The 21374-nt window shown below is 37.6% G+C and overlaps 1 protein-coding gene and 1 long non-coding RNA gene across 7 annotated transcripts in view; both read left to right on the forward strand.

Annotated features, from left to right (window-relative positions):
* The window catches only part of SOCS5 (suppressor of cytokine signaling 5), a 50274-nt gene that overhangs the window by 7134 nt on the left and 21766 nt on the right, over positions 1-21374 (forward strand). For 3 of the 6 annotated variants that reach the window (XM_081328379.1, XM_081328380.1, XM_081328378.1), the window contains exon 2: positions 7897-11627. In XM_081328379.1, coding sequence (XP_081184505.1) covers positions 7909-9492 — 1584 coding nt within the window. In that variant the 5' untranslated portion in view covers positions 7897-7908 and the 3' untranslated portion in view covers positions 9493-11627. Of the gene's footprint in view, positions 1-2610; positions 3214-7896; positions 11628-15110; positions 15610-21374 lie in introns of those variants that run through there. The other 3 variants (XR_014026520.1, XM_081328381.1, XR_014026521.1) reach the window with 3 other exon arrangements.
* Positions 11796-16133, forward strand: LOC308668494. Its single transcript, XR_014026541.1, has 2 exons — positions 11796-13346; positions 15504-16133. It is a non-coding gene; the product is annotated as an uncharacterized lncRNA (long non-coding RNA).

Raw genomic sequence — 21374 nt, forward strand, 5'->3', positions numbered from 1 at the left:
CAAATATAATTGAAATGAATTAACAATAAGGCATAGAGTTACTGGCCCCAGTGCTTACTTAATTGGTAACTATACCTGTCAAACTTCATTTTAAGCCTATAAACAAACAATTTTTAAAATTGACGCTGGTCACTGTTAGTTTTTAACCATATTTTTGACAGGTTTGAAGACAGTATGTCTTTTAAATATATATAGAAAATAGTTTATAAATTTCAGGGCAAATTGCCTGATTTGTACTAAAAATGGTTGTAATGCTTATTGGAAAAGATTTCTACTCAGTACTGTCAACACTGGTGCATGTCTGAATTTTAAAAATTAACAGAATTACATTGTGTGGAATGGGCACTTGGAAGTTCTAATTCTATGTTAGAGGATTTAGTCACTTAATCTATAATAATGGATACTTTTCAGCAAGGTTAGAAAACTTCTCTATTCAAAGTTTATTAATTCCTACAGTTACAAATATATTTAGGCAAATAAGCTTTTCTATTAAAATGCAATGCAGAATTCTGTGATAATTGAAATCATTTTTTCAGTTGTGTACATACTAGAATTTATTAAAAATTAAAGTATTGACTGTGCCCGGAATTAGCTGTTTGAAGCTTTTCATATTAAAATATTTGAACAAGTTTTAAAATTTTTGAATATTTTAAATCCTGCCAATTGAAGCCTAATTGAACCCAATAATTCCAGTGAGAATACATCTGTATTTTTTAAACACCCCTCCCCCCCCAAGAAGACAGTTGCAAAGCATTTTCTTACATGTTAAGAAACCTGGCATGGAAGCATTTATTTAAGTCACTAGTGGGCAAGGTTGTTTTGAAGATTTCTTTAAATAAATTCATAGATAATCTTGAGCACTAAGGGTATATGAAAGTTGGTAGTCTTTAAACAATTTTATCAGTTTTGTTCATAATCCCTGTTTGTAAGTCTGTCACCAGTAAGAACTAAAGTTATTTGTTTTATACTGTTTTGACTTATCCAATAGCATAACAGATGAGTAAAAAATTCCTTAGTTATCCAATTAGTGGATGTTGACACCTGATAAGGAACAACTAAAATAAAAATGGTATATGATGCTGAACCTAATGTAGGTGATAATATATATGTTCTTGCAGTCTTTGGCAGCTATATTAATAAAATGTAGAGGAAATAGTTTTAAGGTTCATTGGCTGTAAAGCATTCAGAAATTGGAAAAAGAGTCTATATTCATCTCTTAACAAAAAAGATATACAGGTAATCCTTGGTTAACAATCACATATTCAGTGACTGTTTGAAGTTATGACAACACTGAACAAGGGGGTCTTGTGACTTGTCCTCGAAGTTCCGGCTGTTCCAGTACCCATACAGTTACATGATCGCAATCTGGGTTGTACTTAATAAGAGTTGCAGCATTCCACAGTCACATGATCACCATTTGCAGCCTTCTCTGTTGGCTTCCCTTAAGCAAAATCAATGAGGAAGCTGGAAGGTTGCAGGTCACTCCCATAAGTCTCCCTTGGCTGGCAGCAACCATCCCTAGACCAGCTACATTGGTTTCATTGGCCACTTGCATACCCTCTCCAGCCCAGTAACAACCATTCTTAGTTCTGCCATGCCTCACCACTCATCAGCACATTATCCCCACCTGGCAGCAGCCACTTACCTATTTGCCAGCCTGCTTGTGAACATCTGGGACTTGCAACTTCCTGCCAGCTTCCCCAGTGATTTGCTTGTTGGAAGCAAAGTTGCAAAGAAATCCTCACCTGTGATCCTTGCTTAACAGTGGCAGCAGAGGTTGCCAGGATTGTATTATTAAGGAATGTACTCATACGATATTGTGCTTTACAACCACATTACATTGTAATAGAAATTCTGGTCCTGGTTACTGTTGTTAACCGAGGACTATCTGTACCAACATCAGTGAAAGAATGCAACTGAAAATCATAGATTTTCTAAAATACAATTCAGCACTTTTTTCAAAGCATTAAAAGAATCTTACAGCAGCGATGCAATAAATGTACAGTATACATGAGTAAATGTACAATGTACATCATCCAGAGTCACTTGTTGAGATGGGCAGCTATAGAAATCACATAAAATATTATTGTCATACACAGATATCAGAATAGGTCCTGGAAGTATCTCTTACATCTGTCTAATGATGCTATCTCCTTCACCTCCTTATATGTTCTGGTAAGGCATATTGGATTATTGTTCTTGCTCCTTGTCTTATAGAAGCAATTTCTTCAGAGTCTGCATCTACAAAAAAGACATGCCCTTATCCATGTACAGTCTGATTCCCTCTGCTAAAAATAGTGTTTTAAGATCAAAGCATAGTTCATTTGGAACAAATCTAGAAATGGAGGCTAGATACGTTTGGGGTTACTATCTCCTTTGCAACCTTTGATTAAAGTGAAATCTACCCCAAAACCTGGAAGTAAGTGAAACAATAGAACTGTTGCTTCAGAAAACTCTGTTAAATTAAAATAATATTAGAAAAGCTATTTATGGGAAAAAGAATTGAAACCTGTAGTTATATGCCTTTAAGCTGCTTGGCTAAGGAAAATTATTACAGAATTATTCTCTTATAAAAAATTTATTTTTATTTCTTAAAAAATACCTTATTAGGCCATGCAGGAGATGAGAGAGACCTTACCCACCCACATATCAGAGTTAGAGGAAGGATGAGGCAATTCCTACAAAGGCGGTACAGTGCGAGCAATTATCCATTGCCCCAGAACACAAGGCAAGTCCAAGGTGTGAAGACCAGAGGACCTTTTGGAAACCTCCAGCTTTCCTTCTTGTGGGGTTCAGCCATTTGATTGGAGACAGATACATGCATATATGATATCAGCAAGAAATACAGTAAAACCTCAATGTAACATTTAATGAGGGGAGGAAGTGTTTGTTAAAGCAAAATGTCTTTTAAATTTATGCATGTACTGAAGCAGATTTTGTCATTAATCCAAAGTCTGCTATATTAAGTCCATTAAATTGAAGGCTTATTGTAAAAATATTTTCTGTTTGTATGTTTGTATTTCTCTGTACATATGAAGATGATCTTCATCCATTTATCAGGAAGCAAATTCATGCATTCCCTTTGGAATCCTTAAGATACTCTTTACTGTATCACTTACTTTCACATTTCTCAGACAGATTTGTATATTTCTAAACAAACCATAGTGTAACAAACTACTAGTTTATGTGGGGTCTGGAAGTATTCTGGGAAATCAAGATGATGACTGAGGGTGGTACTTTATTTCATAGTATGCTAGCTCTGCATCCAAAAAGAAGAATAAAGTAGACATAATTTTCAGTAACGCCCAGCATCCCTAAGATTCTCAACAGTCACTGAAACACCTTTGGAAATTTCTTTTTCCATGATAAAAGGGAAGATGTGCCACATTGCCATATTTTTGTGTCCATATTTGTATGTGTGAACCTATACCAAACAGAACATACACCAAAAAAGGAGGATCAGGATCAAAAAAAATGATACCTGGAAGTTGAGTTATTCTAAAATTGATTCCCTGTATTTTTTCTCATTCATACATAATATAATAATAATAATAATAATAATAATAATAATAATAATAATAATAATAATAATAATAATAATAATAATTAGTAGTAGTAGTTGGAAGGGACCTTGGAAGTCATCTAGTCCAACCCCCTGCTCAGGCAGGAAACCTTATACCATATCTTAGAACCTTGCCCATTTTTTTAGTAATGAGATGAGAATTGTTTGTCATTCTTGCATTCATATGGTGATTTTATCAATAAAATAGATTTTGAATACAGTCCAATATATACTGCTCAAAAAAATAAAGGGAACACTTAAACAACACAATGTACTGTATTTAATAGTCTTATCTTGTGTTCCCTTTATTTTTTTGAGCAGTATATATTTACCTGGAAATAAAATTTGTTGAGTAAAGTTGCTCTATGGATACACAATCAAAAAGGTTTGAATTGATTAACAAAATACTTCTGTGCATTCATGTTCAGAAGTGTATCCTGCTAAACTTTGTAAGGAGGCTCAGAATTATAATGTCAGGTTTGCTTATAACTTAGTTTAAGTAATAGGTATTTCTGATACCTTGAATACAGTAATAACTATTGCTTTCCATTTGGAGTTCTTTTCCATCTGAACATCTAGAAGGTACCATTCTTGGGGTAGAAACAAGGCCACAGATTATTTTGCAGTGGCTGTTTGGTACATGACTGCAGCTTCTCATGGCTTTCTTGTTTTAAATGTGGTCTGTAAGAACTGTATTCATTATGTGTATCGTGGCTGTTATTTGAGGGAACACCTGCTGCCAGCATCAAGTTCCCTTCGTCCAGTGCGCTCGCAGAGGGAGGGTCTTCTCGGTGCCGCCGGTAAAAGATTGCCGGCTGATAACACCCAGGGAGAGGGCCTTTTCTGTGGGTGCGCCTGCCCTCTGGAACCAGCTGCCCGTAGAGCTCAGGACTGCCCCTGACCTATGCTCATTCCGCCGGGACCTGAAGACTTGGCTCTTTGAGCTCTCTGACCCAGGCTGAGAATTTTAACTGGGGTTTTATTTTCAGAGAGGGACGCGGTGGCTCAGTGGGTTAGGACGCTGAGCTTGTCGATCAGAAGGTCGGCAGTTTGGCGGGTCGAATCCCGAGTGCCGCGGAACAGAGTGAGCGCCTGTTACTCGTCCCAGCTTCTGCCAACCTAGCAGTTCGAAAGCACGTAAAAAATGCAAGTAGAAAAATAGGGACCACTACGGTGGGAAGGTAACAGCGTTCCGTGCGCCTTTGGTGTCTAGTCATGCCTGCCACATGACCACGGAGAGGTCCTCGGACAAGCGCTGGCTCTTCGGCTTTGAAACGGAGATGAGCACCGGCCCCTAGAGTCGGAAACGACTAGCACACATGTGCGGGGGAACCTTTACCTTTACCTTTACCTTTATTTTCAGGGATAATTTAATCTTTTTAATTGTCTTTTAACTTTTGTATTTTGTATTGGTGTGATTTTAAAATGCCCTGTAAACTGCCCTGAGTCCTTCAGGAAAGGGCGGTATATAAATCTAATAAAATCTAAAATCTAAATTTGGCTTTGAGATACTAATTTTTGGCTGTGCATGGTTATGAATATTTGATGATTGAACTACTTAGTAATTAATAGCTTAATAATGCATCATACATGAGAAAATAATGCAACTTCACTGCTTTAAACAAATGGATTGGCTGAATGGATTGGCTTATAAATCAGTAACACAAATTTGAAGAATAAATATGTCAATATTTATACTATACTATACTATTTCCTCTTATATTCTAGTTCCCTTTATAAAGGTAAAAATTTCCCTGTCCAGTCGTATCTGTCTCGGGCACAGAGTTCTTCGCCGTTTCTTGGCCAGTGTTGTGGGAAGACATTTTCCATGGTCATGTGGCCAGTATGGCTATACGCCAAAGACGCACAGGATGCTGTTACCCTCCCACTGAGTGTTGCCTATTAATCTACTTGGATTTGCATGCTTTCCAAGGGCTAGGTGGGCAGGAGCTGGGGCAGGAACAGGAGCTCACTCCATTGTGCAGCACTTGGATCTTTATATGGGACCCTAATTATTCCATAAATTGGCAGTAGAAACCTTAATGCACACCGAGACTCCTTTCCAATTTAACCCAAAATTGTTCTGGCATTTTATGTATGATATGCCTAGCTTATTTTGTTTTCAGTTATAATAGTTACAAATGAACGAAGATTTTTTTCCAGAATGAAATGCTAGCCTTTATTTCTTAGAACATTTGATCCCAAATGTATTCAGAGACATTACTTGGAAGTAAAAGCGATGGACAGCTGAAAATAACTGCTTCATTTTGAAGTGGTCTGGAGGTGAGATAGAGGATGGAAGAAGGCTTGAATTGGAAATGTGACCAAACAACAAAAGGGATAAAGAGACAAGGAATAGCAAGTGTGTGGATGATTTCCACTCTTCATAAATTAGTTGTTAAGTGTAAATAGAAAAATTGTGGACCATTGACAATTGACACTGTCATAGGAAGTGCCATTGTTTCACTGTATTATGCTTGTATATTATGTTTTGTTTTGTTTTGCTTTTGTTGCTATGTTGAGCCTTAGGCAACTTTTTTTTAAAGAGTTTTCTCCTTTTCAACTAAACTGTGAATAAGAGCTCATATTAACTGAAGGTGATATTGAAGAATTGTTAAGTGTTAGGGCCTGGAAGTATGTTTAGTTAACAGTGTAATGAAGATTGCCTTTTGAGTTGCAATCTAAGAAATTGGAAACATTCAGGTGCAGTTCTTAGGACAAAATCTGTGATAGAATAAACAACTAAAATAGAATACATAGTAGCAAATGTGTGTTACAGTGTCAGGTGGAATACAGCACATAATTACAATATATTGATACCGTAGGTTGATGTTAAGCAGAGTAGTTGATTAATGTCTGTTAAATAATAGTCTAAATTTAATGCGAGCTAATAATACTTGTGAACTGAAAATAAATTCTACTCTTTCAAAGTGTTCTATCATTTGTTCTATCATTTAATGGCAACCATAAAAATTACTTACCTGGAAAACTAATATTAGAAAAGAGATATATATTTAGTAGCCTTTTGATGTTAAGCAGCAGCTGGGGGAAAAAGCAGGCAGCCTGCTCAAATGATCAGCCAACTCCTCAGATCATCAACCACTTTGTGGGTCATCGTTCAGAATTCTTGCTTTACTGTACTTGCAGATGAATAGAACACTTTTTACAGGGTTTTGCTAATAGTTATCTTTTAGGAATATTGCAGATTTTAGCATTTAAGCTCCCATCAGTGGGTTTTCAGGGAGCTTTTTAAAATGTCCAATGATCCAGAATTGTCTAAAATTATTTTTAATAGAAGATTTCTTTTAGTTCATTAGTATGAAATACTTTGTTAATAAACATATCAAGTGAATGGTCTACACAACCATTATAACATCATTATAAGTATTTTTTAGTATAGATGTATTTTTTATCATTGAAATCAAACTGAAAATTCAACTCTAATATGATTAATAGCTGTGGTTAAATAAAGTAAATCTTGAAAGCATGTGACCATATTTTTATACCAATTTATTTGCATCCATATTTGTGTCATTTATCAGTAAAAAGAAAATACTGAGGGTTCAGCGTTGAAATCTCAGTCTAAATTTTACACACGCTCCCACATGCACATACACACAGAGATGTAGATGTTCAAAGTCTGTCACATCTAAACTCTGTGACATGCTTAGAGTTCTTTTGAGAGGACTTGAAATCTTACTTTCATCTGGAAAGTTCTCACCTTAAACTGCATACTAACGTGAAAACCAACTGCACTCCAGTAGTGAAGTTAGGCCTGAACATTTGTAACAAAGTCCTCTTGTCATTTGGGAACTTTCTGCTATGGTCACCCAGAAATTGACATGACAAGGACAATAGTAATACATATCTTGTATCTGTACCTGACAACATGATATTTATATATCCAACGGAGCCAGATACTGGCTAGTTAGGCATGTGTGTACAATTACTGTTGCTTATTTTAGTAGCTCTAATTATTAACTCTTTCCTGCAACAATGATTGGTGCTTATGATATGTCTCAAGTCAATATAAATGTAAAACTGCACACATTTGGAATTATTTATATATTTATTTACAGATAGCCATATGGAAACAGTAGTAAAGCATTGGAATGCTGGGAGGAAAAAAATTAGTGTTCTTCCCAATTAAAGTAATATAGCCGATTTGTATTAAAGTACAATTATTTCAGTTGCTTAATCTTTTATTGATAGATATAAACTGAAAGTGAGATGAATTACTTTCATTTTATTCATGAATTAAATATTCAGCTATTTATTCTTTATTCAATAAGTGACTCTCCTAAATTAATTGTCTTTCTGTCTTTGTGATGTAGGTAACATAATCCATGGGTAAAGTTGGGAAAATGTGGAACAGCTTCAAGTACAGATGCCAAAGTCTCTTTAATCCTGAAGGTGGAAATAGAAATGAAAATGTAGACATAAATTTCAATAGTGCATCTGTTAGAGATAAAAGTGTTTACATGCCTGGTCCAACTCAGCAGCAACCTACCAGTCCTTTGCAACTTAATCTAAATACTTCAAAAGGCTTTTCGAGGAAGAATCAAAACTGTGCCACAGAAATCCCTCAGATTGTTGAAATAAGCATTGAGAAAGAGATTGACTTGAATGTTGCCTCGGGAGCTAAATTTGCACGTAGGGATTCCTACTCAAGGCATGCTCCATGGGGTGGGAAAAAGAAACATTCCTGCTCTACAAAAACCCAGAGCTCTTTGGAAAGTGATAAAAGATTTGGCTGTTCTCACTTGCAAAGGAGGGAAAGAAGATACGGTGTGAGCTCAGTTAACGATACCGATAGCATCTCGAGCAGAACCATAGGAAATCGTTCTCTGAGGCAAAGATTGCAGGAAACTGTAGGCTTATGTTTCCCTATGAGAACATACTGCAAACAATCTAAGCCTCTTTTTTCCAACAAAAGGAAGATCCATCTTTCTGAACTAATGTTAGAAAAATGTCCTTTTCCTGCTGGGTCAGATCTGGCCCAAAAGTGGCATTTAATTAAGCAGCACACAGCTCCAGTGAGCCCACATTCTGCTATTTTTGATGCATTTGACTCCTCCTTGGCTTCTACAGAAGATGAGGAAGACAGGCTGAGAGAGAGACGAAGGCTCAGTATAGAAGAAGGGGTGGATCCTCCTCCCAATGCTCAGATACATACTTTTGAAGCTACTGCACAGGTTAATCCATTATATAAATTAGGGCCAAAGCTGCCCCCTGGCATGTCTGAACTGATGGGAGACTGCAATTCAACAACGCAAGGAAGTTGTGATTTGGAGGAAGACACAACTACTCTCTGCTTGCAGTCACGTAGACAAAAGCAGCGCCAAATATCTGGTGAGAGCCATAGCCACATCAGTAGACAAGGAGCTTGGAAAGTACATACTCAGATTGATTATATTCACTGTCTAGTGCCAGACTTGCTTCAGATTACCAGTAATCCATGCTACTGGGGTGTGATGGACCGTTATGAAGCAGAAGCACTTCTAGAAGGAAAACCTGAAGGCACTTTTTTGCTCAGGGACTCTGCTCAGGAAGACTACCTCTTCTCAGTGAGTTTCCGACGTTATAACCGGTCTTTACATGCACGCATCGAGCAATGGAATCACAACTTCAGTTTTGATGCTCATGATCCCTGTGTGTTTCACTCCTCCACTGTAACAGGGCTTCTGGAACACTACAAAGATCCTATTTCTTGTATGTTTTTTGAACCGCTACTTACAGTTTCTCTAAATAGGACTTTTCCTTTCAGCTTGCAATATATCTGCCGGGCAGTAATTTGCAGGTACACTTCATATGATGGGATTGATTGTCTTCCTTTGCCAACAATGTTGCAGGACTTTCTGAAGGAATATCATTATAAGCAAAAGGTTAGAGTACGATGGTTGGAGCGGGAACCAATTAAGGCAAAGTGAATAGAGTTCAGAATCCCTAGTAAACTCACATTGTGATTTTTTGGTGTATTTGTTACAGTATACCCACGGTAAGCACATCAGTGTTCAGCTTTTAATGTACTTTGAGCTTATTGTGTTTATGATGCTGCCTCCAGTTAGTTGTGAATACCTCTTGAAACATGAACAGAACACAAAGTCACATTTTTCATCCATTATAATTTGTCACTTACAAAATATGTCCACTTTCTAATATAATATTAATATAAGAAAGCTATTGGGCATTAACTTTTAAATTCTAATCAGTTTCATAATTTACAATTAAGTAGCTTGCTAGCTTTTCTTCTTCTTGATTAATATGAGCACTTAGATACCAAAAATTGATTCAGTATAACTGCATTTGCAACAAAAAAAGTACTACTTTTCACAGTTCAGTATCTCCTAGGCCACTTTTTTATATCAGAACTGTTTTAAGAGGAAAAATCATAAGTAACGGGAAATCACTGTAACATGTCATTTCTGTATTTTTAAATCACATGCATTAAGAGGTTCTTATACCAAGAGTTGGTTCCAGGATTGTCTCCAAATTATTTTAATAGATTGATCATGTGGGAATAATTAGATAATTAAATTTGCCAAAAAAGAATGTAAATCAAAAATAATTCTAAAACAGGAAAAAAATACTTTCAGGTATATTGACAGTAGATGAAACTTATAGTGTGGTATAGAGGTCCCCAATTCTTAGGCTGCAGACTGGCACCGGTCCGTGGTCTGCCAGGAACCATGCTGTGCAAGCAAGTGAAGCTCCATCCACGCACATGCAGGATCCAGGCAGCGCATGAAACCATGCCCTGCCAGTCTGTGGAAAAGCCGCCCTCCACAGAACCAGTCCCTGGTGCCCCAAAGCTTGGGGCTCTCTGGTCTAGCAGGTCTGATGGGTGCAAGGGAAGGTTGCCCTATCACTACAGCAAAGGAAAAATACCTCTTCAGAAAAGCCATTTCTTACTTGTTTCATTAATCAGAGTCATCCTCACTCTGCCTTTTTTAAAAATTAACATTTTAGTATTTTAAAAAATCCAGTGGCTTTGAATTAATCACTGCAATAAATATAGTGGTTAAGCTGAACCTTGCCCTAGAATTAACAGCTGGATTTTTTATTAACTCAGAAGTTCTTAGTCTGATCTGCAAGTTCTGTTTCAGGAGGCTTGTGGAAACTTAGTGTAACAGTGAAGAATACCCGTCCGATCTTGCATTTGATTTATATTTTCTGATCATGGTGATCAAGGCCATTTTAATCTGGGTTGGATTATGAAACAAGCTAACACGACCTTGTTCCGGGTTTCTGCTTTTCAAAATAGAATGCCGCTACAGGCTGCTGCATTTAGTAATTAAAGGGACTCTTAACAGCCTAACCTTATGCCCATTATTTGTAAAAGCATTGTTTCCGAGGATGCTAGTACTAAAGAAAAAAGGTTTATTCAAATATGGGTTATGTGCTTCAGTTGGTAGAAAATTAATTGGAATCTTATGAACCATTTATTTCAATTCGTGTAGCTTGTCAAATATAAATTAAAAAACATACTACTCTGGTTTGTTTTTTTTACTTCTTCAGAAAAATATTTTACATATCTGCTACAAACTGCAATACCATCTAGATTAGTTAGTTTAAACTGACCCAGAACAATTAATATTCTATCCCACTTCTGTTTTCCTCTGATTCCTCTTTGATGCATCAGAACTGTTGTATTTGTAAATCGTATAGCAGCTTTTTTATAATTTGCCTATTGTGTTCCTGCTTAAGTGAAATAATTTGGAAAATGTGCTCTTTTCCTTCCTTTCTCCTTTGGGAACAGAACATATCTTGTTTTGTTCTAGCTGTGTTTGCACTAAAATTTGTCTTGGAATACAGAGTCCCTTAGTTTTGCTTATGTGTCTTGTATCAGTGGGTAGTTTTCTTAGTTTCTTAACCAGTTGCGACAGTATATTCTTCTCCATAGCAGCAAATGTGAGGTGAGAAACTTCAAAGCTGCATATACAAGAAAGTTATATTGTATGTCAACAGTAACCAGTTTATCCACATATATGTTTTTCTTCTGCTTGGTGTGCCTTGTTACAGCTTTTTGTGTGCGTGTGTGCAAATAAAGTACAATATTTTCAATTTTATTCTTGTACAATTACTCTTACATTTGCATAACACCTCCTGGAGCTATTAACATTTTTAGAACCTTGGAAACGGTCAAATCTGCTTGCAGCTATATATTCCATTACTTTGCTACTGATGTGTTTACACTTTTTATTTCTGTTTTTATTGTTGTAAGCCACCTAGAATAGCCTCATGGTGAAATGGACGGCAAATAAATTTAACAAATATAAATTAATTAGACAACAGCTGCAACACTTGCAAGCCAACTTATTCCATAGGGTGGTTGTGGTGAGACAAGAGTGCTTAATAGGTAACTACCACCTTGAGCTTTTGGAGGAGAGGCAGGATACAGACCAAACAAACTTTTTAAATAATTTGCATCTGTTTGCTGGTCAGGACACTAGGCCACCAAATCTCAACATCAATGTAATTATCAAAAATTCAAAAGACAACCATTTCCAAGTATTGATGATATTCAGGTACTAAAATTTTCACAGTATAGTCATCAGAGTTAGAGAACATGATATTCTCTTACTGAATGTATGCATATATTATCTTAGCGGGCTCCATTTATATCACACCATATATTTTTAGGCATGCAGCTACATTTTAGCAATACTTCATTTTGTGGAAGAAATTGATACATTTCTTTAACCATCCATTATTGATTGTTAATTGATCCTCAAGGTTTAAATACCTTTCCAGTTATAAATCTACTTCAACTTGGTACAGGCAGGAATGTTGCATTTTATTTTCCCAAACTCATTGAAATACTAGTTGCTGCAGAGATGTAGGATACCTTTCCTTGAGGTAAGGTCATTGCTCTAGGGTTGAGAAATTTTACCCTTCAAAGTGATCTGTAGCACTATTAAAATAGGGTGGGTTGTTTTTTTATAACATTTTGTTGTTCATTTCATTTAAAAAACATGCAGCACTGGCTCCATTTTTAGCAACTGGGAATTGCATATTCTTCCAGAAAATTCATATTTATTTTATACTGAATCAGAAAAAGAAATATTCAGTTGAGTTGAAACTGGAATGCTATAAAAACTCTGGAGTTCTAAATTTTAAAACCAGTATGTATTTTTATTTCTTACCATAAAAACAAAATATTGCTCCATTCAAATCTCAGCTTTTATTCAGAATTATTTCTACTGTGAATTTCTGGCAATAATATTACTGTGAGATCCTAGTGATGAGTTGAAATGCTTTTACTGATAAACCTTTACTTATTAAGTTTCTGTTTGATCTGTTAATACAGTGATTTCACTAAAACACTCTTGCATCTGATTTGGATTTTATAGTATTTGATGGTGTTTATTCTTACTTCTATTTTTTGAGACAGATTTTTTCCTTTTACCATGTTTCCCTGAAAATAAGACCCAGTCTTTTTTTGCCTCCAAAAGAGGCACCAGGTCTTATTTTGGGGGGATGTCTTTTCCACGGTCTTACAGCGGCGGCACCGATAGCCCCGCCCAGTTCTTCTGTAGCCACTTGTGCACATTGCCCCCGGCCTCCATTTCACCATCTGAGGCCATCAGGAAATGCCTCTGCAGCTGAGAATGCAACTCCAGATTGATAATGCGCAGCACACCCTCACCCCCACCACCCACGCCTGCATTTCACCATCAGGGGCCTTCCAGAAAGGCCTCTGCAGCCAAGAACTGAGCAACAAGCAGCTGGAGAAGTGGGCCAGCGAGGGAGGTGTTGATTCATGGGAGGCCTGGCTGCAATGGTAAGTGGGTGTGGGGTGCATGGGGCAGCTCCATCCACCACCCCTGCCCTAGCTTGATTTTTAGGTGTGTGCCTCACCCCAAAACTAGGGTTTATTTTGGGGGTAGGGCTTATATTAGGCCCACCCCCACCCCCCCAAATCAAGCTAGGGCTTATTTTCAGGGTAGGTCTTCCAGGGAAACGTAATAGCCTCAACTTGTTTGAAGTCAAATTTCTTTTTAAATATGGCATTCGTTTCCAAGAATGATGACATTGCTTTTTCGTTTTAGTACATATATTTCTTCATAACAAATGCTCAAATAAACACAACACATGCTGAAATTATCCTTAAAACAGCTGGCTATATTAGGAAAAGTGGTAAAACCTAGAAGCAAATATCACCTACTGAATTCATAGTAAGGAGGCAAGTTACTATTGGGTCTCCAGAATTTGAGTAGCTATTTCATGTTTAGATGTACCGGTATCATACAATTTGATATCTTTTGCATAATAGTGCCACTGAACTGCATTGCTCAATACAACCTCTCCTTGTTACATTGATATAGATGAGCATTTGTTAAATAGTGAAGAAAGTAAAACTAAAAATTAAGCCCCACTATAATGGAACTTTTTTTATTCATACAAGTAGGCTTGCACTATGAAATAGGCAAGTCTGATATTTATATGTGTCTGTATATGTGTGTATATATGTATATGCGCGCACACATTCTGTGTATGTTATGTATTGTTAATATGTATTTCAAAACTTGCCGGAGTGATCTAGGTAAAATTAAAGTTAATAAGACCATCTATCCTAAATACAACAAATTAAATGTATTGCAGTGTGTGTTGGAGACATTTGAGTAAACAGGCATGCTTTTTTGTGATTTAAGAGGAGGGGGTTTTATCCACCAAGAAACCCTCCTCCTGACTATTTTCCTGTAAGAGTTATGTTTTCCTTATAGTGGGTAAGATGGTATTGGACATGGCAATGTCAGCACCTTAAATTGGGCTTGATAGCTTACAAACAGCCAGTCCAGTACTTTCAGGCCCAGAGGTCCTAATAATTGGATAATTGTATTTTGTGCTCATTGCAGAACCCAGACTAAGCTCAACAGGACCCCAGTGCACTGTCCATTGCAATAAAGAGATTATTAATAGAAGATCTATAGAGCCACTTCCAGTTTTGAACAGTGACTTAGTTTGTTGAAGCCACACACAGCACCAAGTTGAGCTGTTCTAATTGGCACAGGCAGATATAAAGGGTAGGAGTGGGGAGAACCCATCACATTGATAGATTGAAGACAACTAATCCAAACTGATGATCTGCTTTGGAAAATGAATTCTGATATACAATTTAATCTGAAAAGTGACAGTGAAGTCATTATTATGGCATAGACTACTGAGATTACTGAGCCTGGTCTGTCTCAGTCTCCATAGTATCATAGCTTATAAGAACCAGCAAAGTTGGCTATGAGCTTTCTTGCCACTTGCCATCATGTGAGCTCCAGTGACACAATAGAATCAGGTACAGCCCTCCCAAATATATATATTTTCCTTCAGAAGGAATATTGTCTCATCCAAAACAAACTACCTTTCTAATTGTTGGACTTGAAAAATGACCAGGCAAATAAACTTTATGTATTACATTTGATGTCTGCATTAAAAATACAGAAGAGCTCATTAATTTGCCATACATTTTTATTTTGATAATCAGAAAAAGAAAGGCAATGATTTGCTCTCCCACTAAGCAGTTTATTAAGAACCCTTCTCTGAATAGTGTAGAATATTCTCCTATCCCAAAATAACTTCACAGCAATGTACAGGGCATAAGGGAAAGCATGTTTAACAATATTTCAACAGCAGCAGAAAGGTACCTAATGATATCTTAAGAAGTATTAAAATGGTGATTATAATGAGTTGTTGCCAAGATGGAATGTTGAAGAATCAGGAAAAATCATTAGGTATCTTTCAACAAAATTTGTTAATGTAGAAATAGAAGTTCAACCTAATGTTTTTATGTGTTATGTTATTATCAACCTACTCTAATGCAAGAACTGCATATAGATGGAAACTGAACTGATATCCTTCATCTGGCTGAGCTGCTACCACAAAAATGTGGCTGGGATACATAAGTAATAGGGAATGAATATTGTAAATGTTATTGTACTCCATGCAGAAAATACTCTGATGATGGTCAACCAGAAGTTCATTTGCATGCAGAAGTGAATTGGAGTTTTTGCAAATTGGTTACCCAAGATGCTAGGTAACAGGCTCCACTGCAAGTAAGCTTCTACCTTTTTTCTATTCTGGAACATGTACCGATAGTCCTTGACTTACAACAGTTAATTTAGTGACCGAAGTTACAACAGGACTGAAAAAAGTGACTTACGACCATTATTCACACTTAACGACCGTTGCAGCATCCCCGTGAACAAAACTGAACAAAATTCAGAAGCTTGGCAACTGACTCATATTTGCAATGCCTTGAGGTCGTATGATCAGCTTCTGCGTCCGTCTGACAAGCAAAGTCAATGAGGAAACCAGATTCTCTTAATAACTGTGTTACTAACAACAGCTGCAGTGATTCACTTAACAACTGTGGCAAGAAAGGTCGTAAAATGGAACAAAACTCAAATATTTCACTTAGCAATAGAAATTTTGGTCATAAGTTGAGAACTACATGTACACTGAAATTTGTTCTGGAATAATTATTATTACACTTTTATACTCAATGTTTGTTATCTCAAGCTGTTTATTATTTTCAATATTTTGTTGATCATTGTGTTCAAATAAAATTGTAACGTGTGGCATTCCTCCAGAGTAGATTTTGAAGACACGCAGAGGTCTAGGAGGTACATGAGGCATTTTGTCTCCAGTTCTTTCAAACAAAATCATGTGAAAATTAATTGTCTGATTTCATTGTGCTTTGTGCCAGTTAAGTCAATTTTTATTCTCTTCTTTGCCCTGTAAGTGATAGTAATAGTCCTTTTTGATTCACTATCTTATTATTTTCTTAATGTGCTTGTGTTTATCTGTTTTTTAATGATCATACTTTTGTAATTTCTGCCTTCAAAGTCTTTTATTTTGGCAGTAGCTTGTATTTTTTCCCCTTGTAAGCAGTTGCTGCTTTAATCCTAATACATTTTCCTGCCTGCTTACCATATTTGGGCAAAGAACATGTTTTTACCAAGGTCAAGACTAAGTTGTAATCAGTGGGTGACTTGGCTTTAGTGATAGCATATATATATTCCAGAATAATGTGCTTAGCTGCATTTTCTCTTCCCCTCTCCCATTTTGTTGGCTTGGTGAATTAAGAAAGTGAAGACATACAGAACTGACCCACATTTCAGAAGGTGTCCTTGGATCCTTTCAACTTTATCATGCACATTTATAGGGACTGAGACTGCTGGCTCAAGTTGGATGTTTCAGTAAGGAGACCAAACAAAACAAGCGAATGGAACCTTTGGGACAGAAATAGACTTTAATGCAGAAAGCCAAAGAAACAAAATGCTTAGAGAGGTATCCAGTGTTTGAAGCACCGGGATTGGGTTTAATGCATCACTGCCATAACAATGCAAATGGGCTTCAGTTCCAAAATGACAAATTTCTGTTCCAAAGATAGACCCTATTATGTCACAATATGGTCTTTGGCATGTTGCAGTACTGTTGACATGGTTCTGCTTGAATCCTGAAAATTATTCTCCAAAGCACCTGAAGGCAGGACAAGAAGCAACGGATGGAAACTAATCAAGGAGAGAAGCAACCTAGAACTAAGGAGAAACTTCCTGACAGTTAGAACAATTAACCAGTGGAACAACCTGCCTCCAGAAGTGGTGAATGCTCCAACACTGAAGTTTTTAAGAAGAGACTGGACAGCCATTTGTCTGAAATGGTATAGGGTTTCCTGCCTGAGCAGGGGGTTGGACTAGATGATCTCCAAGGTCCCTTCCAACTTAGATTGTTGTTGTTGTTGTTATTATTATTATCTTGCATTTAAAAATAATTTGTAGCAAGATATTGGAACATTTAACTGTAACAGTCCTACCATATGAAATGCATCTGTACCAGGTGCCACATTTAATTACTTCAGCTACATTATATGCTTTCTATTTTAGATGAATTTATTGATGCAAAGAAGAATTTGGGCAACAGTACTCTGAACTCCACTGAAATACTGTACCATATGATGCTACTAAACTGTTAGTTCCTTCCAAGTTTGTTGAGAAAAGTCTTAACAGCAGTGAGAGAACAGTGATAATTCCCTTGCACAAATCTGAGGATTCACATTAGCAGTAGCCAGTATAGTCTCTCCAGCATTATGAGCTGGAAAATACAGCATTACAATAATGATGCACTCGTACCCTAGAGCAGGGGTCCCCAACCCTCAGTCCATGCACCAGTACTGGGCCATGGCATGCCACACATATACATACACACACACACACACACACACATATACAGTATATATATACAGTGTATATATTTTGTTGTTAGTTGCGAAGTCGTGTCCGACCCATCGCGACCCTATGGACAATGTTCCTCCAAGCCTTCCTGTCCTCTACCATCTTCTAGAGTCCATCTAGGCTCACGCCTACTGCTTCAGTGCTCATTCTCTGTTGTCCCCTTCTTCTATTGCCCTCAATCTTTCCCAGCATTAGGCTCTTCTCCAGTGAGTCCTTCCTTCTCATTAGGTGGCCAAAGTATTTAGCTTCAGGATCTGGCCTTCTAAAGAGCAGTCAGGGTTGATCTCCTCTAGGACTGACCGGTTTGATCGCCTTGCAGTCGAAGGAACTCGCAGGAGTCTTTTCCAGCACCATAGTTCAAAGGCCTCAATTCTTTGGCGCTCAGCCTTTCTTATGGTCCAACTTTCACAGCCATACATTGCAACTGGGAAGACCATAGCCTTGACTATATGCACTTTTGTTGACAGGGTGATGTCTCTGCTTTTTAGTGTGCTGTCTAGATTTGCCATGGCTTTTCTCCCCAGGAGCAAGCGTCTTTTAATTTCTTGGCTACAGTCCCCATCTGCAGTGATCTTGGAGCCCAGGAAAATAAAATCTGTCACTACCTCCATTTCTTCCCCATCTATTTGCCAGGAATTGAGAGGGCCGGATGCCATGATCTTGGTTTTCTTAATGTTAAGTTTCAACCCAACTTTTGCACTCAACAAGAGGCTCTTTAGTTCTTCACTTTTTGCCATTAGAGTGGTATCATCTGCATATCTTAGGTTGTTGATATTTCTCCTGGCAATCTTTTGATTCATCTAGCCCTGCCTTTCTCATGATGTGCTCTGCATATAGGTTAAATACGCAGGGCGACAGTATACAGCCTTGCCAGACTCCTTTCTCAATTTTGAACCAATCAGTGGTTCCGTGTCCAGTTCTCACTGTTGCTTCTTGACCCGCATATAGGTTTCTCAAGAGACAAATAAGATGGTCTGGTACTCCCATCTCTTTAAGAACTTGCCACAGTTTGTTGTGATCCACACAATCAAAGGCTTTAGCATAATCAATGAAGCAGAAGTAGATGTTTTTCTGAAACTCCCTAGCTTTCTCCATGATCCAGCGTATGTTGGCAATTTGATCTCTAGTTCCTCTGCCTCTTCGAAATCCTCCCTGTACTTCTGGTAGTTCTTGATCCACATACTGCTGGAGTCTAGTTTGTAGGATTTTAAGCATAACTTTACTAGCATGTGAAATGAGTGCAATGGTGCGATAGTTTGAACATTATTTGGCACTGCCTTTCTTTGGAATTGGAATGTAAACTGATCTTTTCCAATCCTGTGGCCACTGTTTTTTCCAAATTTGCTGGCAAATTGAGTGTAGCACTTTTACTGCATCGTCTTTAAGATTTTGAATAGCTCAGCTGGAATACTGTCACCTCCACTAGCTTTGTTGTTGCTCAGCTGACTGTATAGAGCTTCTCTATCTTTGGCTGCAGAGCACAGAGTCAATCTGATTTCTGTGTTGACCGTCTGGTGATGTCCATGTGTACAGCCGTCTCTTGGGTTGTTGGAAAAGAGTGTTTGCTATCACCATAGTATTCTCTTGACAAAATTCTATCAGCCTGTGCCCTGCTTCATTTTGTACTCCAAGGCCAAACTTGCCTGTTATTCTGGTTATCTTTTGGCTTCCTACTTTAGCATTCCAATCCCCCATGATGACAAGGACATCATTTTTTGGTGTTAGTTCTATAAGGTGCTGTAGGGCTTCATAGAACCGGTAAATTTCATCCTCTTCAGCACCGGTGGTTGGGGCATAGACTTGGAATGGTTTGCCTTGGATTTGAACAGATCATTCTGTCATTTTGGGGATTGTATCCCAGTTTTGCTTTTCCTACTTTTTTATTGACTATGAAGGATACTCCATTTTTTCTGAGGGATTCTTGCCCACAGTAGTATACCTGATGGTCATCTGAATTAAATTCACCCATTCCTGTCCATTTTAGTTTGCTGATTCCTATGATGTCGTTGTTCAGTCTTATCTCTTGTTTGACCACGTCCAGCTTGCCTTGATTCATGGATCTTACATTCCAGGTTCCTATGGAGAAAAAATCTTTACAGCATCGGACTTTCCTTTCACCACCAGACACATCTACAGCTGAGCGTCCTTTCGGCTTTGGCCCAGTCGCTTCATTCTTTCTGGCGCTACTAGTACTAGCCCTCTGCTCTTCCCCAGTAGCATATTGGACGCCTTCCGACCTGAGGGGCTCATCTTCCAGTGTCATATTGTTTTGCCTTTTGGTACTGTCCATAGGGTTTTCATGGCAAAGATACTGGAGTGGGTTGCCATTTCCTTCTCCAGTGGATCACGTTTTTTCAGAACTCTCTGCTATGACCTGTCCATCTTGGGTGGCCCTGCACGGCATAGCTCATAGCTTCATTGAATTACGCAAGCCCCTTCGCCACGACAAGGCAGTAATCCATGAAGGGGCAATATTATGTAGATATGCCTTATAAGACTATTTCATAGCTTCAAATGTAATAGGACATCTTTTATTCAAAGAGAGAGTGCTAAAGTTGGTGATATATTTATAATGAATCACGTTCCTTTCCATTTTCCAATAGAAAGTGTTAGTACATGAGCCATTCTCTCATTAAAATGAATGATGCTTAAAATGTTATCTGCAGCTTGTTCCATGAAGTTTTAATGGTTCAATGTTAATTTTACTTTCCCAGGTCTATTTCTTAACTACAAAAATAGATGTGTATAAGTGCCAATCTGCTCTTTATGCATTGGATGGAAGGAGAATTATCAGTCTGAAAGCAAGCCAGGTTTCAAATCTCTTATCGTGGCCCCCAAAAAAGTGGTACTGCCAAAAAGGGTTTAGGATAATGGCCACTTCTTTGCAACTTTAATAATCTATGATAATCATCTGAATAAATCTTTTTTCATCATGTCCAAAACTTGGTTTATTCTTCAAACTGGAATCTGATAGCAAGAAGTCTTGTGAACATCAAGTCAAGGAAGAAAATAATAAGTTTTTTATGGTACAACACAGCCTGCCAATGAGGCTTTTACTTGTTTTGCAAGTACAACAACGCCTGCAATAGATCTTTGGATTAGGTATAACAAGTGTAGATATATCCTTTGCTTAAATGGCATAACTGATGATCATGGCAGGTGATTTGGCTTCCTTTTTTCTTGTTCATTTTGTAAACATGCTTCTATTTTGATATAAATATTTTGCAGACATACGTCATTAAGTCTACCCTTCTGGTCATGTATGTTCAAACAAGATAGTCTTTGAGAATTGGCTTGTTTATATTATAAGAGCAAATCTGATCACACATCCACTAAAGTGTCCACTTCCTCTTCTCATAGATTGGATGACTTTCTGCTCCTGCTTCATGCATCAGCAAGGATTGCATAACAAGTTGACATGTAGTATGGGGCACAATGTAGTTTGTTTTCCATAATAGTGCAAATATAAATTAAGAACAAACCCCACTCCTTACTAGCACTGATGATGTTACTTAGTGTGGATTATGAAACGTGCAAGAAAACAACCAAGCTCAGCACCAAGGTTCCTTCATTTCAACCATGAG

The sequence above is a fragment of the Vipera berus genome, assembly GCF_964194415.1.
Source record: "Vipera berus genome assembly, chromosome: 1".
NCBI classification, from domain to species: domain Eukaryota; kingdom Metazoa; phylum Chordata; class Lepidosauria; order Squamata; family Viperidae; genus Vipera; species Vipera berus.